At 36.2% G+C, this 15314-nt stretch overlaps 1 protein-coding gene across 1 annotated transcript in view; it reads left to right on the top strand.

Annotated features, from left to right (window-relative positions):
* The window catches only part of CFAP52 (cilia and flagella associated protein 52), a 65218-nt gene extending 57538 nt beyond the window's left edge, over window positions 1-7680 (top strand). The window contains exons 11-14 of the mRNA XM_020966745.2: window positions 3618-3769; window positions 4820-4922; window positions 6073-6184; window positions 7102-7680. Of these exons, the coding sequence (XP_020822404.1) occupies window positions 3618-3769; window positions 4820-4922; window positions 6073-6184; window positions 7102-7277 (543 nt within the window). The 3' untranslated portion in view covers window positions 7278-7680. The remainder of the gene's footprint in view (window positions 1-3617; window positions 3770-4819; window positions 4923-6072; window positions 6185-7101) is intronic.
* Window positions 7681-15314: the final 7634 nt, after the last annotated feature.

The following is a 15314-nucleotide window of genomic DNA, read 5'->3' as shown; positions in this document are numbered from 1 at the left end:
CTATTTACTTAAGGTTACCCTTAGCTCCCAATACTTCTGTTTAACCATCTATTTGAGAAAATGCATGAAGATCAGCTTCTGGAAGTGGACAGAACTTTCAGTCTCCAATAACCCATTGCACATTTATAACAGAATGTTGTAAGCAGTAAAATTAGTTAGAAAACCAAACTCAGAATCAAAAACAAATTGTAAAGGGAATAGGCAGAATACTCAGCCCAGGGGACAAGGTCATTGTCTATCTCCTATCTAACCACATTCCTGGCCTTTCATATGTATGTGCTCCAGCAAAGCTTTTGTAGGGTTTGATCCCCTATTTAGACATTCTGGATTTCCTGTGGCAGTTCTGATTTCAAGAAAAGAAAGTATTTTTTGTGAGGTGTTACAAAAGGAATACCCTTTGTCAGATATGTCCTGATTTTTGGTTCAAGAAATATAGTTGCCATGCTCTTAAGTGACAATATGTGAGGGTGAGGGAAAGGGGAAGGGAATAAACATTTTAATAGCATCTATTATGTGTCAGGCACTGTGCTAAGTACTTTACAGATATTATCTCATTTGATTCTCCGAACATTCTTGTGAGGTAGGTGTTGTTATAATTCCCATTTTATAATTGAGGAAACTGAGGCAAATAGAGATTAAGTGATTTGCTGAAGGTCACATAGCTAGTAAGGTTTCTGAGGCTGCATCTGAACTCAAGTCTTCTTGACTCCAGGCCTAGCACTTTATCCACTGCACCACCTAGCAGCCTATTCCAGCCAGATTCCATGAACCTAGCACAGATAAATGCTTAGGGGAAGACAATGTGATTCATAGAATTTTTTTGGAGAAGCAAGATGCCCTGACTATGCTATAATTTGACATCACAGTCCCTCTCCCAGTTCAGAAACATACATATCTCAGGGGCATAACTGCTACGGATCTTATCTCAAGAAGTGGGCAACCAAGAAATGCTGAGCAGGAGCTTCTAGACTGTTGGATTGTTGTGGTCAGAGAATGAATGGGGTAGGGGTGGGAGGGATGACCATGAAAGAGAAGGGAACCAGAGCACTTCACTGGCAGAATGAGAGGTATGACAAGAAAACAAAGAGTGGAGATCAATGACTGGAACCCCAGAAAGGCAAGAACGGTACATTTATGGCAGAGTTCACCTTATAGAAACCACAGCAGCAACACCAGAATGAGTACACACAGAGATACTGAAACTGTACCTGCATCAGTAATGATGACCCTTTACTTGATGTGGCAGGGACTTTACCAAATAATAGTTTTTTAAAAAAAAAAATTTTGTAAAAACTGCAGAGAACCTCTGAGGAGAAAAACAAGGCTCGTTGGGATAGGCTAGTTCTTAGCTAAGAGCTCAGATACCAGTCTGTTACGTTTTTCTTACTGCCTTAAATAAAATTTGTTCTGTCTGATGCCTATGAATATACACAGGGGAGCCTCACAGCCTTTGCTTACTAATGGTGTGACCTTGGGCAAGCCACTCAACTTCTTCCCTGAGCCTCAGTTTGCTTATCTACAAAATGAAGGGATCAAACTAGGTGGTCTCTGAGGCCCCTTCCAGTTCATGAATGCCTATTAGCCTATGGGAGTATGTGTCATAGAGACTGCTATCAAGACTATACCTGTGCCTGTGGTGTCAGAAGTCAGAGCATGGGTTATATGTGGGAGAATCATCTGGGATTATTTATTTTGCAGGCTGTAGGGCATCCCTAGCCTACCTACACTGTACAGTGGCTTGGGGGTAGGAAGGGGAAGGGCCATGATGTGAATGGCCCCCCTGGCTACACAGCTATTAAAGGATTGAGCATAAGGATAGGTATCAGCTCTCACTGAGGTCTATTGATTTTTGAGGTCCCTATGAGCTGTGACAAGTATACCATTGAAAAGACTTGGTACACTTGCAGTGGACCCTTTGATGGGGTATAATTTACTGTGGAACATATTAGGAAAGATGACAATGAAGCAACTGCCTTATGTGAGTGGTTTGAAACTGCAGAGCCTTCCTGGGGAGATAACCGAGAAAAGAGAGAAGTTGGAAACCGTTACTAAAGCCCTCTAAACAAGATGAAGACCCTCATAGAAGCAAAGAAGGGATTACAGGGATTTCTGGGTAGTAAGACACTGTCCTCTTCAGCTGTGACCTGAGGTCAAAAGAGCTATAGGCTTGGATAGTTGCACTAGCTGTCAAACACTCATTACAAAAAGAGGAGACAAATCATAAGCAATTATGGTTATTTTCAGGGGAGCATGATTGCTTACCTAGAGAGGAAGCCTTTGAGTACTGGCTAGAATGTGACAAATAGATGATACAGTAGTAGGAGTTGCCTTGTATGTGGAAAAGTGGTCAATGACAAGATAGCCAAGATTCAGAGTTGCAGAGCAAGTGTTGATCTGTAAGAGTAGAGAGACTCCTATTAGCCCTGAAAGGGAAAGAAAGTGAATCAGTCATTTTAAAAGTAGTAAGATAAATTGTGATCAGCTCAAAAATTGTTAAAAGGTTGATGGATAGATCTTAAAATGACCACATACCTTGTACCTTTGGGCATCTCACAAAATAGACAATGCTCTGTCTATTTAGACAATAGATAGACTCAGCAAAATGAGATTGCAAACCACTGCTTAAGAGAAATGGAAGGGCTTAATTCATTTTGTTGGGGATAAAGAAAAATAATTGCTATGGGCAGTTGGAAAAGTGGCTGAACAGTCAAGAAACTTAGCTTAGATGCATTTTTTCATCTATTTAAGAACAATGGAAAGAAATAGGAGTTTGGATAACTGTATTCTAATCCCGGTGCTAAAAGTTTACGGCTTAAGACAAGTAGAAAATTTTCACTTAGCTTATCAGTATTACTATTTCCCTCCCTAGAGCTAAGACATCATCAGCAAGATTAGTCATAGATCTGCTCTCAGATTAGAAATATGAACTAGATGATCTACAACAGTTTCTGGACTAGGTGGCATACATAGCAGATAGATGGCTGGCCCTGGAGTCAAGAAAGCCTGAGTTCAAATTTGGCCTCAAACCTTACTAGCTCTGTGATCTCAGGCAAATTACTTAACTTCTCTTGCCTCAGTTTCCTCAAGTGTGAAATGGGGATTATAATAGTACCCACCTTCCAGGTTGTTATAAGGATCAAATGAGATAATATTTGTAAAGTACTTAGCACAGGGTCTGATATGTAGTACATACAAGATGCTTAATAAATTCTTCTTTCCTTCTTTTCTTTTTTCCTTCCAGGGAAGTTCACAAACTTTTATATTTGAGCACATTTGAATATCTCAACTTAGTAACCTCCTCTACCAATTTTTTTTTTTTGGCTAGGCAATGGGGTTAAGTGACTTGCCCAGGATCACACAGCTAGTAAGTGTTATGTGTCTGAGGCCGCATTTGAACTCAGGTCCTCCTGAATCCAGAGCCAGTGCTCTATCCACTGTGCCAGCTAGCTGCCCCCCTCCTCTACCAATTTTGAGGAAGAGATTTGCATCTCAGAAATGAAGTCTCCCTTATTTTGGAGGGAGGGCCAGGACTTGTGATTCATTGATCTAGTTTTGTTGCATATGTTGAGTTTGAGTGTATGTGGGTTTTTTTCACTGTTGTTTTGTTTTGCTTTGAGGTAAGGGTATGGGAAATAAGCCCTCAATCCCAAAAACTGGAGGAAGCTCTAAAGGAGCACAAATCATCAGTATCCTGTATTAAAGTAAAGAAGAATAATGAAGAATGTGTCACAGCCAGCACAGATGGGACTTGCATTATTTGGGACCTTGTGTACGTACACTGTGATGGTGAGGATGATGGAGTAACACTGATCAAATGCCCTAAAAATGTAACGTTATGATTCAGGAGGGTTCATGGTTCCAGGCTTGACTCCAAATTGGAAGATGATTCAGATTAAAGGAAGTGACCTTAGGCAAGTCACAGAATTCCTCTAGCCTTCATTTCCTTGGCTATAAAATGATGGGGCTTGGACTGGATTCCCCTCCAGCTCCCAATCTATGACTCTATGTAAGCTAGTCCACTGAGAAATGATCTATAAATGTCCAGTAGGGCTCTTTTCACTATCATCTATTAGTTTATGGGAGCTAATATTGGTTTTCTCAAAGGCTTTCAGGATAAATGAGAAATGTGAAGGGGGAAATCAGTTCTTTTATCCATTTAAAAAAACAAAAACCTGCTTCTATAGGAAAGTCCTGAATAAAATACATAGGGAAAAAAAAAGCACTATTTACAAAATGTACTCTGTTGGGAATAAAGAGAAATAATTGCTATGAGCAATTGGGAAAGTAGTCAAAAGGTCAAGAAACTTAAATTAGATGCATTTTTCCATACACCTGAGGACAATGGAAAGAAATGGGAGTTTGGGTAACTAGACTCTAATCTTGGTCCTAACATTAATTTTGGGTGACTTTGGCGCAAATCATTTCATTTCTATGATTTTTGACTTTCCCATCTGTAGTACAAGAGGTTACTAGATGATCTCTTCTATCTCTGTCTAATTTCCCTTTGGAAGACTACTTAATTTTCCCTAACTGATCATCTCAGACCATGGGAGTCAAAGGCCTGGGTTTGAATCCTAACTTCAGACTTATTACCTGTGTGGCCTTGGGCAAATCCATGAACCTTTTGGGAGTCTACCTTTTCTTATCTGTATAAGGTGGGGTTGAACTAGATTATCTTGAAAGTCCCTTTTGTCTTGAAATTTTTGATCTTGGGTATTTCTTGGTCTGGAAAAAATAATCCTGAGGTAGTCTGGTGCAGCCAATTAGTGGAGGAAAAGCAAGTAAATTCCAGAACTTTTTACAGATACCTATTTTTCAGGCGTCTGAAGAGGAACCAGATGATTCTGGCCAACACTTTATTTCAATGTGTTTGTTACCATCCAGAAGAGTTTCAGATTATCACCAGTGGGACAGATAGAAAAGTAAGTAGCCATAACAGCAAGGGACAAGATCTTTTAAAGAGTTAAACAGAAAGGTAGTACACGGCTATGGCTAGACCAATTATTTATTGCTATTATTTCCTGACTAAATTCAGAGTGAGAAAGATGCATAGCTTCATAAACTTCATAAACTGCCCCAATTCATCACTACTGAAAAAGCAAACAAATAAACAAGCTTACTAATTGGTACATCTCTAATTCATTACGGGGATAACTGGGTAGGAGCCGAGAAACAATTCTCTTTTTATTGTCCATAAAAACTTTCTCAAGAGAATTAATTGTGTAAAGACTTATTGAGCTATTATTTTAAACTATGTAAAACCTTAGTTTTATATTAGTCCTTCCTGGACCTTTAGAAGTACCTATGCCAATTATTAGCCATTCATTAAAAGTATATACGATTCCTAAATTGCTATCCTCTAATTTTTATAGTTTTCTTTGGACTCTTTATGTTGTAGCAAGAGAACTTCAATTAAATAAATCCAAACTAAACCAAAACATAATTCTCAAGATAAATTTAAATACATTAAAACACTTTTATGAGAAGTACAATGTTTTAAAAGGATGAAACATGAAAAAAACTCAACTATTTAACTTTTGTTAACTTTACTCCAAATGGTTTTCCAATTTTGTTAATGTACATGCCCTTTGAAAGGTTTTTAAATGAAGAGCTCATCCAACAAACATCCTATTCTAATACCTTCATCGTGATATGAAGTTGACCTTGAGTTCTTGAAGGCAAGGAAGAGCTCAAATGCTTTGAGTACAGGTCAGCCCACTTTGGAGAGACTCAAAATTACACAGTTGGCCAGCAAGTAGTGAAGTTTTTGTTTGTTTGTTTGTTTGATATCAACTAATGAGATCTCCTACTTAAGGGATAGAATGATAGTGGAATCATATAGGTGAAGTCATGGCTTCTTATAATATTGAAACATTAAAGAATGATGTAAAAGTAGTTTCTTTACAATTTTTCCTTAATCTCTTTTATCATTTTTTACCCTGTGCCACTTTTTGAGGAGTAATATGTACTTCTTTTTGTTAGTATATATTCTATAAGACTCATATGCATACTACTACATATTTTTTCATTACCACAAATTCTTATTATATATACTTCTATCCTGATTTCCAGATCGGTTACTGGGAAGTGTTTGATGGGACAGTAATTAGAGAGCTAGAAGGTTCCCTGTCTGGTTCAATCAATGGAATGGATATTTCAACAGAAGGAGTGCATTTTGTCACAGGTTAGTACTAGAATAAGAAAAAGAAGCAACACTTAAATATATTAGCAAGGGAGCCTGGAGGAGAAGGGTTTTTGTAGCTCTAAGAGGAAGTTAAATCAAATTCAGTTTAGAGCCCTGAAGCTCTCATGAGAAATCAGGATTCAGCTGTCAGATACTTCATGGGAAGGAAATACTAGAAAGATAACTCAGGAGAACAAAACTAATACCAAGATAAAAACAGTAAGATTTAGATTTCAAAGGAATCGCTATTCATTTATTTGGTGGGCAATAGAAAAAGAGGCTGAAAAATTGGTCCTTAATCACATACAATGTGGTACAGTTGAAAGACACTGGATTTGGAGTTAGAGAACTTGAGTTTGAATCTCTGCTCTGTCATTTATCAGCTTTGTGACCATGGGTAAGTCAATTCACTTCTCTGCCTCTCAATTTTCTCATACGTAAATGAGAAGGGACTAGATGGCTTTGAAGGACTCTTTTGGTCCCAAATCTAGGATTCTACTGAGGGAATAGAACTACTTTGTACTTTTAAAATTTCCTGTTGAAGCCCTGAATATAAATTTTCCTGATGTAATCTATTAGGATACAAATATACTGAAAACTTTGGCATAAATTGTTTTTAAAAATCAGCTTTCCAAAAAAAGGCACTGACCACGAAAAAAAAAGTTCCTATCAGGCATATAAGATCATATTTAGTTCCACACTCCATTTTTTTTAGACTGTTAATATACTGAAGAATATTTAAAGGGTCAGAAATGTTCTCTTATCTTTGAATTAATCCTAATATGCTGTTTTTGATAAAAAGAAATCTCATTTCTCTCCTCATTTTGTGTTTAAAGTGCCCATCAACAGAAAATCAGTCCCCTTTGTAAACACTCCAGACCCCCCAGTTTCACATGTATATGTTCTCTTTATTTCAGGTGGAGATGACCATTTAGTCAAAGTGTGGAGTTATAGTGAAGGTGAAGCGACCCACGTTGGGGTAGGACACAGTGGCAACATTATCCGCATGAAGATAAGCCCCAAAAATCAGCACATTGTTAGTGTAAGTGCTGATGGAGCCATTTTGAGATGGAAATTCCCTTTTTCCTCTTGAATTAGTATTGGAATCTCTTGAAGGACATTGTTCATGATCCTATTCACCACTGAGCTTATTTGAGCAAATATATGTTAAGCAAAAATTTGTGCTCGTTTCTCACATTTGTATGTTTGCTCTTTGGTTGAAACAATATTTGATTACATGTCTTTTTTTTTCTTATTTCCTTTTAAATTTTGTAGCAAAAGATGTTTCAGATATTTATATTTTAAAAAGAGCTTCAGTGAAAGAGAAGACTTTTACAATGAAATTGATTTGAATTTAAGGATTTTATTCATATTATAATTATACTTTTATTACAAATAAAAATCTCATTGATTGGTTTCCTTCATAATTCCTCTATCATCCAAGGCTTTGCAACACCTAATATCTTTCCTAATAATTATCCTCATGGTTTATTCTTCAATTAGCAGTGCTGTTGCTCTTCAAAAATCTTGATTCTTAATCAAGCTTACCATTGTTGAATAACAAAACCAATGGCTTAATGATCTGTATATTGTTAAGGACTCTCACCTATTCATTAAATATTAATTTCATGCATTTTTTTTATTACAGGTGATAAGAATTCTTCTCATTTACTTACCCAATAGGAAGTACAATCATTAGGAAGAGCATTAGATGAATCATAACTATCAGACAGTCCTATACTGAAAACTCTTCCACAAGACTATGTTAGCTCTTTGAAAGCAGTGACCATTTCATTTTGTCTCTGTAACTCCAGAACCTAGCCCCCAATGTCTTGCACATAATAGATGCTTGATAATTATTTGCTGAGTTGAATGGATCTTAGGGGTGGGAGGGTCAAGATAGGTATCTCACAGAACTCCAGTTACAATGCTTTTTTTCAAATAATAGTTTTTGCATTAATTTACAGCTTACCACCAATGCTTCTTTTTCCTTAAACAAGTAATGCATTCAGATTAGTTCAATGTATCAAATGTTTATTAACAAGGCATTATGCTAAACCAGGAATGAGGGTGGGCCCGTTCTTACCCCCAATGAGTTAATAATCTAGATCAGAAGTTCTTAACTAGGGGTCCACAGCTGTCCAAAGAGGTTATGGATATATTTCAGGGGGAGCCTGAAAACTTGGATAGTTGAAAAAAGTATGTTGATATAAATGGTTTCCTTTGTAATCCTGTGTATTTTATCTTGGGCATTTAAAAACAGTATTCTGAGAAGGCATCCATAGGTTTTACCAGACTGCTAAAGAGATTCATGACACAAAATTAAAAACCTCTGGCCTAGATGGAACTGGGATATGTACAGAAATGATGTGACAGGTAGTGTAGTATGGTAGAAAGAATGCTGCACTTGGCATTTGGAGACCTAATATTGAATCCTTCCTTGGATTTTTACTTAGCTATAAGACTATAGGCAAGACACAACCTCCCTGGGCTTCTATTTCTTCCTCCATAAAATGGGGTTACTTAACTCAAAATGTTGTTAGGCAAGTCCTCTCTAAATTTTAAAGTGCTATGTCAATTGCATACAAGTTGGGATATATTGCATACTTTTCAACTGGTAGGAACTTAAGGGTCACCTTATTTTACATAGGATGAAACTGAAGTTCATCTGTCACATACTGATTATTGACAGAGCTGGAATTAGAATTTGTCTCCCCACTACCCATTCAGTGCACTTTTCATCATGTATTTAACAACATATTTCTAACAGGATCCACTGCCCCAACTATGAAGGCCAAAATTCATTCTTCATGAGTACAAAGATCATCCTCTTGATATTTCTGGAAACTATCACATATGTGTCAGCTCCTGCAGGGAGTAACTTGCACTCATTTTTAGAAAGTCCTGTAAACATTTATTGGGAAAGACCTGGTTTTCACCATGATAGCCATGATATTAATGCCATTAGAATATCAAGCAGGAGAAAGCTGTGAACAGATTGTAAGTGCCTTGAAGGCAGGGATTGTCTTTTGTCTTGTTTCCACACCTCCCCCTCCCCTCAGCTGCATAGCACAATGCCTGTCACATAGTAGGTGCTTAACAAACGTTTACTGACTGAAGTAAATGGTAACTTACAAGGGAAAAATGTCATTCCATTTTAGCTCAGCCATTGTACCAATTCAATTAAAATCTAGAAATATAACTTATTTGAAGGTAGGGGAGTCCAACCTTTTTCAGCTGTGGACTAAATAATCATATTACTATATAATATATAATAATACATATATCTATGGACATTAATTTTTATTAACAATGATAATGGTGATAGATGTTAGCTATTCAAGAATATGGGCATTTTTTATCAGTAAGACAAAAAACAGAAATCTATATGGATTTGGAACTAAAAGACTTAGATGCAAATAATGGATCTCACACTTAATACATATGTAACTTTAAGAAAGTTACTCAAGCTTGCTAAGCTTCCATTTCCTCATCTGTAAAGTGGGATGATAATACTTATACATCCTCCTCATCAGTTTATTGTTAAGAAAGAGTTTGATAAATTTCTAAAACTACTATTATTGTTATTAACTCACATCTCTATAACACTTTGAGGTTTATAGAACATTTCTTTAAAAAATTAATGAACTTTATTTAAAAAAAAAGCACAAAATGATGAACTTAGAACTAGTCATTGAACAATTTTGATCAAGTTAGTGGGGATACTGATACTGAACCAACCGAAGAACTTTGGAGTGAGTTCACTTAGAGCACAACTCAATTCTGACTTCACATTTATATCACTTGTCTCTCCAAATTGTTTTCAGCAGCTTTATGAAAAGAAATATACTCAAACACTACACAGTTTGGTTATACAGCTAGAAATTTCAAGTAGTTAAGCCCTACTGGCTTGCCCATTTCTGTGTGCTAGTTACTTGGGTAAAAGTGTTTTTACTTCAAGTTTCAAATGGGAGAGGCAGTGTGTTCTGGACAAGAGGCCAGCCTCCGAATCAGACCTGGGTTTAAGCCTCATCTCTGACATACAGGTTAGGTAACTTTAGAACAGCCATGTAACCCTGAAGTATCTCAGGCAACTCTGTAAGACTATACCTTGCAGAACAACTGCCAATTTACCTTGCTAGAGGAAGTTTTCTCAGTAGGAGTTTCCTACACTAATGACATCACAAGTCATAACAACAACAACAACAAAAGGTCACAGACAAGCCAGGATCTGGGTCCTGCTGTTATACTCACACTGGAAGCTCAAACTCTAACAGAACAAATATCAAACCATCCATTATATATGTCTTATGGGCTCCTCTGTGTCCATCCCTAAACCTCAAGGAAGAATGCACCTTAATAGAGACAACAAGGGTGAGTCATAATCTTAGCAATCACCAACGATGTGCTAATCAATCATTTCCTTGCTTGTTCTTGCTGGTGGAAAGTGAAATTTGGCCTTAGCCCAGCTTATCGAGAGGCGAGCATCCTAGATGCTATTGCAGATGTCATTAATCAAAGTAGGAACTTGTGTGATGTCAATGAGTCATATTATTTCAATCCATCAAAGCAGCCAAATGAAAGAGATACGAAATTGGATTTTCTAGTGTTAGGCTATGCAGCTATGCTAGTAATATTAACCTTACTTACCCAAGATAAGGCACTTTAAAAACATGATAGCTTATATTGATATATACTTGAAGGTTTACAAAATACTTTATATATGTTCTTTCATTTAATCCTCACAACAACTATCTAGGTAATTGCTATTATTATTTCCATTTTACAGATGGAAAAAACTGAGGCTGAGAAAGGTTAAGAGAGTTGCCTAGTGTCATGCAGTTTGTTTATTTTACATCTGAGGTGGGATTTGAACTTGGGTCTTACTGATTCAAAATCCAACCCTCTAATCTACTGTGTAACCTAGCATAGTACACTTACTTTCAGTAACAGTTTCAAACCTGAGACTACTCAATTTCGACATTTTTATTCTAAAGCCATCCATTGCTGAGAGATGGGAGCTCTGTATCCATGGTGGGGAAAGCACTGGATTTGGAGGGAGAAGACAGGTTTAAATCCTATATCTGCTACTTATACACATATGACCCATGGGCAAGTCACTCCCCATTTCTGGAACTCGCTTTCTCCTCTGCAAAATGAGGGGGTTGCAAATGGAGGTAGGAAATTACTATGGTGTGAAGACAAAAGGCATTATTAAAATGTGATTTTTAACGTAAAAATAAAATGAGGAAGTTGGATTTCTCAGGCCCTTCTGGTGCTGAAACCTATGAAGCAAAAGATCCTTTTATAAGTTCTGTGGGGATGAAGAAAAAGATTTAATTGACTTATTTTTTATTGTTAGGACACGATGAGCTAAGCTTTACAAGCAGTTTGAGCATATCATACACTTCTGATTCCCCTCTTCCCCTAGCCTCTAGAATGTTCTGTAGGCAGTTTTCTTTTATTATTTCTTGGAATATAGTATCCAGGTTTTTTGTTTAGTCATGGTTTTCAGTAAGGCTGAAGTCTTATTATGTTTCCTCAACCTGTTTTCTGGATTAATTTTTTTTTGACAGAAAAAAACCTATGTTCTAATTTTTCAGTCTTTGGGCTCTGTTCTAATATTTCTTGCTGACAAAATCATTGAGTTGTTAGAGAGTCTACTACTTGGGACATATTTTCTACTTTTTATTCTGAGCTTTTTATTCTCTAAATTTTTACTTCAAAGGGTCCAATTTAATTTTTGTCTTTTGTTTCATTTCATTTTTTATTTTTAAATTTTTTGTTGATGTATTGTTTCTTAATACATAGTCTTTTCCCAATACTACCTCATTACCAACATCACCACCACCACCTCCATTGAATCTTGTAACAAAACAAACAATCAAGCAAAAATCAATCAACAAAATGATTAAGTCCGCCAGCATATGCAACATTTTGCCTCCATTGCTATCTACCTTTTTGTTTCATTTCTTTCTGGAGCCATTCTGCTCAAGCCATTCTTTTTTCTGAGGCTCCAAGCTACCTAAATTGTTTCAACAAATATAGAAAGAAGACAATTTAACAAACTCTTTCTATGAAACAAATATGATACTGATATTCAAACTAGAGAGTGATAAAGCAGAGAAAGAAAACATAGTTCAATATTATTAATGAATATTGATGTAAAAATAATGAACTATTGCCATAGTAATATATTAAAATTATTCCCTATGATCACTTTGGAATATTCAGGGATGTCCTAACATTAGGAAAACTATTGAAATAATATATAACATTAATAACAGATATAATTGAAATGCATAAAATTCCTTCCAAATACAACACTTATTTGTGCTTACAGCCAAAAAAATAAAAGGAACTTTATTTATTATGATCAAAGGCATCTAAAACAAAGAACTAGTATCATTTGTAATAGAGAAACATGAGTTTGTTGTTATTGTTCAGTCATTTCAGTCATATCTGACTCTTCATGATCCCATTTGAGGTTTTCTTGGAAAAGATTTCTTCTCCAGCTCCTTTTTATAGATGAGAAACTTAGGTAAAAAGGGTTAAGTGCCCAGGGTCACACAGCTACTTAGTGTCTAAGGCCAGATCTGAACTCATGAAGATGAGTCTTCCTGACTTCAGGCCTGGCATTCTATCCACTGCACCAACAAAAGAGCAGGGCAAAACCAAAGATGTCTATTATTTCCACTACTGATTGATATAATGTAAGAAATGCTAGCTATAGCAATAAGGAAAGATATAAGCATTGAGAGAATAAGTATAAGGGAAAATTATCTCTTTTGGATGCTCTGAGTACCTGAGAGTTAATGAAAATATTCATTGAAATAACTTCAGTACCATAACAATATACAAAATAGATCCAAAAAATCATCACTCTTTCTATATATTACTAATGAAACCCATCAAGTACAAACAGAAACAAAAATTCCATTCAAAATAACTAAAAAATTCATGAAATGTCTGAAGTTAAACAACCACAACACACTCAGGATGAATATAAATACAAATATAAAACATTCTTTACAGAAATAAAGGAGAATAAATAATTGGAGAGAAATATCCATGGTTGGGGCAGGCCAATAGAATAAAAATTACAATATAATTTAAATTAATGTACATACTACAGGCTATGACAAATCAAGCTAGCTTCTGGTTTCTAAACTAAACAAAATAATAAAATTCATTTGGTGAAACAGAGAGCACAAACCATTTTTCACTATACTAAAAAAAAAGAGAGAGAAAGAAACAAAACTATTCATACCTTGATATGGCTACTAGACATATATTCTAAAGAGGTCAAAGATAGAAGGAAAGGTATATGTGTGTGTGTATGTAAGTATGTGTATATATATATATATATATATATATATATGTATATGTATGTGTGTGTGTGTGTGTGTGTATGCATGTACGTATGTAGCCGTAGTACTGTCATAACAAAAAAATTGGAAACAAAGAATGGCCCTTCAACCTAAAACAAATTATGGCATGTGAATGTAATGGAATATTATTGCACTTACATGAAACAACAAATATGAGGAACTCAGAGAATTTAGAGAAAAATTGGGGAGATTTATTTGAACTGCTACAAAGTGAAGTAGAACCAAGAGAGAACTATATACGTTGACTATAATAATGTAAAAGAAAGCAACATGAAAAGACATCAAATTCAAGACAACATAATGATCAATCTCAACTCCAAAAGACTGAAACCTATTTCCCTCCTCTTAGAGAGATGGTAGACTGCTGGTGCAGAATAAAGTGGATATTTTCAGACATAGTCAATGTGTTGAGTAGTTTTGGTTTTAATTTCCTTGTCGCAAGGGAGGATTCTATGGGAAGAAGAATTCTTGGAAAGTTACAGTGACAGGTTAAAAAAATCCAAAAGTGTAAATTGTTGAGACTCTTATCAATGCAGGCAGCTTGGTACCTGCACCTACTCTGCAATCTATAATCTGAGAGAGTTACTGAGAGCATTGAAAAGTTAGGAGGTTTACCCAGTCACAGAGCCAGCATGTCAGAGTTGGGACTTGAACTCAGGCTGCCTTGAATCTGAGGCTAGCTGTCTGCCTTTGAGTCAAGTCAAGTCAATAAGCATTAAGTGTCAACAATGTGCCATGAACTCTGCTAAGAGCTGGGGATACAAAGAAAGGTAAAAACAATCCCAGGCCTCAAAGAGCTCACAATTTAATAGTGGAGACAATGCAAACAACTAAGTACAAACAAGATATATACAAGGAAAACTGAAGATAATCAGCAAAGGGAAAGTAGCATTAAGGGGAATTAGGAAAGACTACTTGCAGAATATGAGATTTTCTCTGAGACTTGAAGGAAGTCAGGTAAGCTAGGAGGCAGAGTTGAGGAGGGTAGACTATTCCTGCCATGGGGGACAGGTGAAAATGCACCAAGATGGAGTGTTTTGTGATGTTACTGGATACATGGGATTACATGAAGTGGAGTAAGGTATAGTAAGACTGGAAAAGTTTTTGTTTTATTTATATTTCATATTGGAGATAATAGGGAGCCACTGGAGTTTACTGAAAAGAGGAGTGGTGACATGGATAGACCTGCACTTTAGAAAGATCATCAAGAAATGTTCTTTTAAAAAAAAGTACCTATCTACTGAAATAATCTTAGTAATGAGGACCTGTGTTTGGAGCTTGGGATATGGTTGTTTGCTGTGACCATTAACTTCCTTAGCCATCTTTATCAAGGATAAAGGTGGGTAGCACTCCTCATTTCCATCTGTGACTATATGCTTCTTCACTTTTTGTGATGTTATATGTCCGAAAATTATGAAAAACTAGAATTTCCCTCCAAAAAATAGATGTTGCATATCACTTTAAAGGGCAAGCAAAATGAGTGTGTGTGTGTGTGGGGGGGGTTTGGGCATGAGCAGGCTACAATACATTACAAATTATCATTTATAAGAAGTATAAGGGGTGCCATCAGACAAAAGTATGGCTGAAAAAAAGATAGGCTGGGCTGGTCACACAACAAAAATGAGCAATATTGATGTACCCGTGTGCTTCATTCATATAAATATAATACAAAAAGAGTACCAACCTCAGTGCTGTGCTGAACTTCAGGAAGGATATGGACGTACCTCAAATAGTATGTG

Source organism: Phascolarctos cinereus, unplaced genomic scaffold, assembly GCF_003287225.1.
Source record: "Phascolarctos cinereus isolate Bilbo 61053 unplaced genomic scaffold, phaCin_HiC Scaffold_5;HRSCAF=322, whole genome shotgun sequence".
NCBI classification, from domain to species: domain Eukaryota; kingdom Metazoa; phylum Chordata; class Mammalia; order Diprotodontia; family Phascolarctidae; genus Phascolarctos; species Phascolarctos cinereus.
Note: the sequence above shows the minus strand (reverse complement) of the source record. Positions and strands in the feature narration are given on the sequence as shown.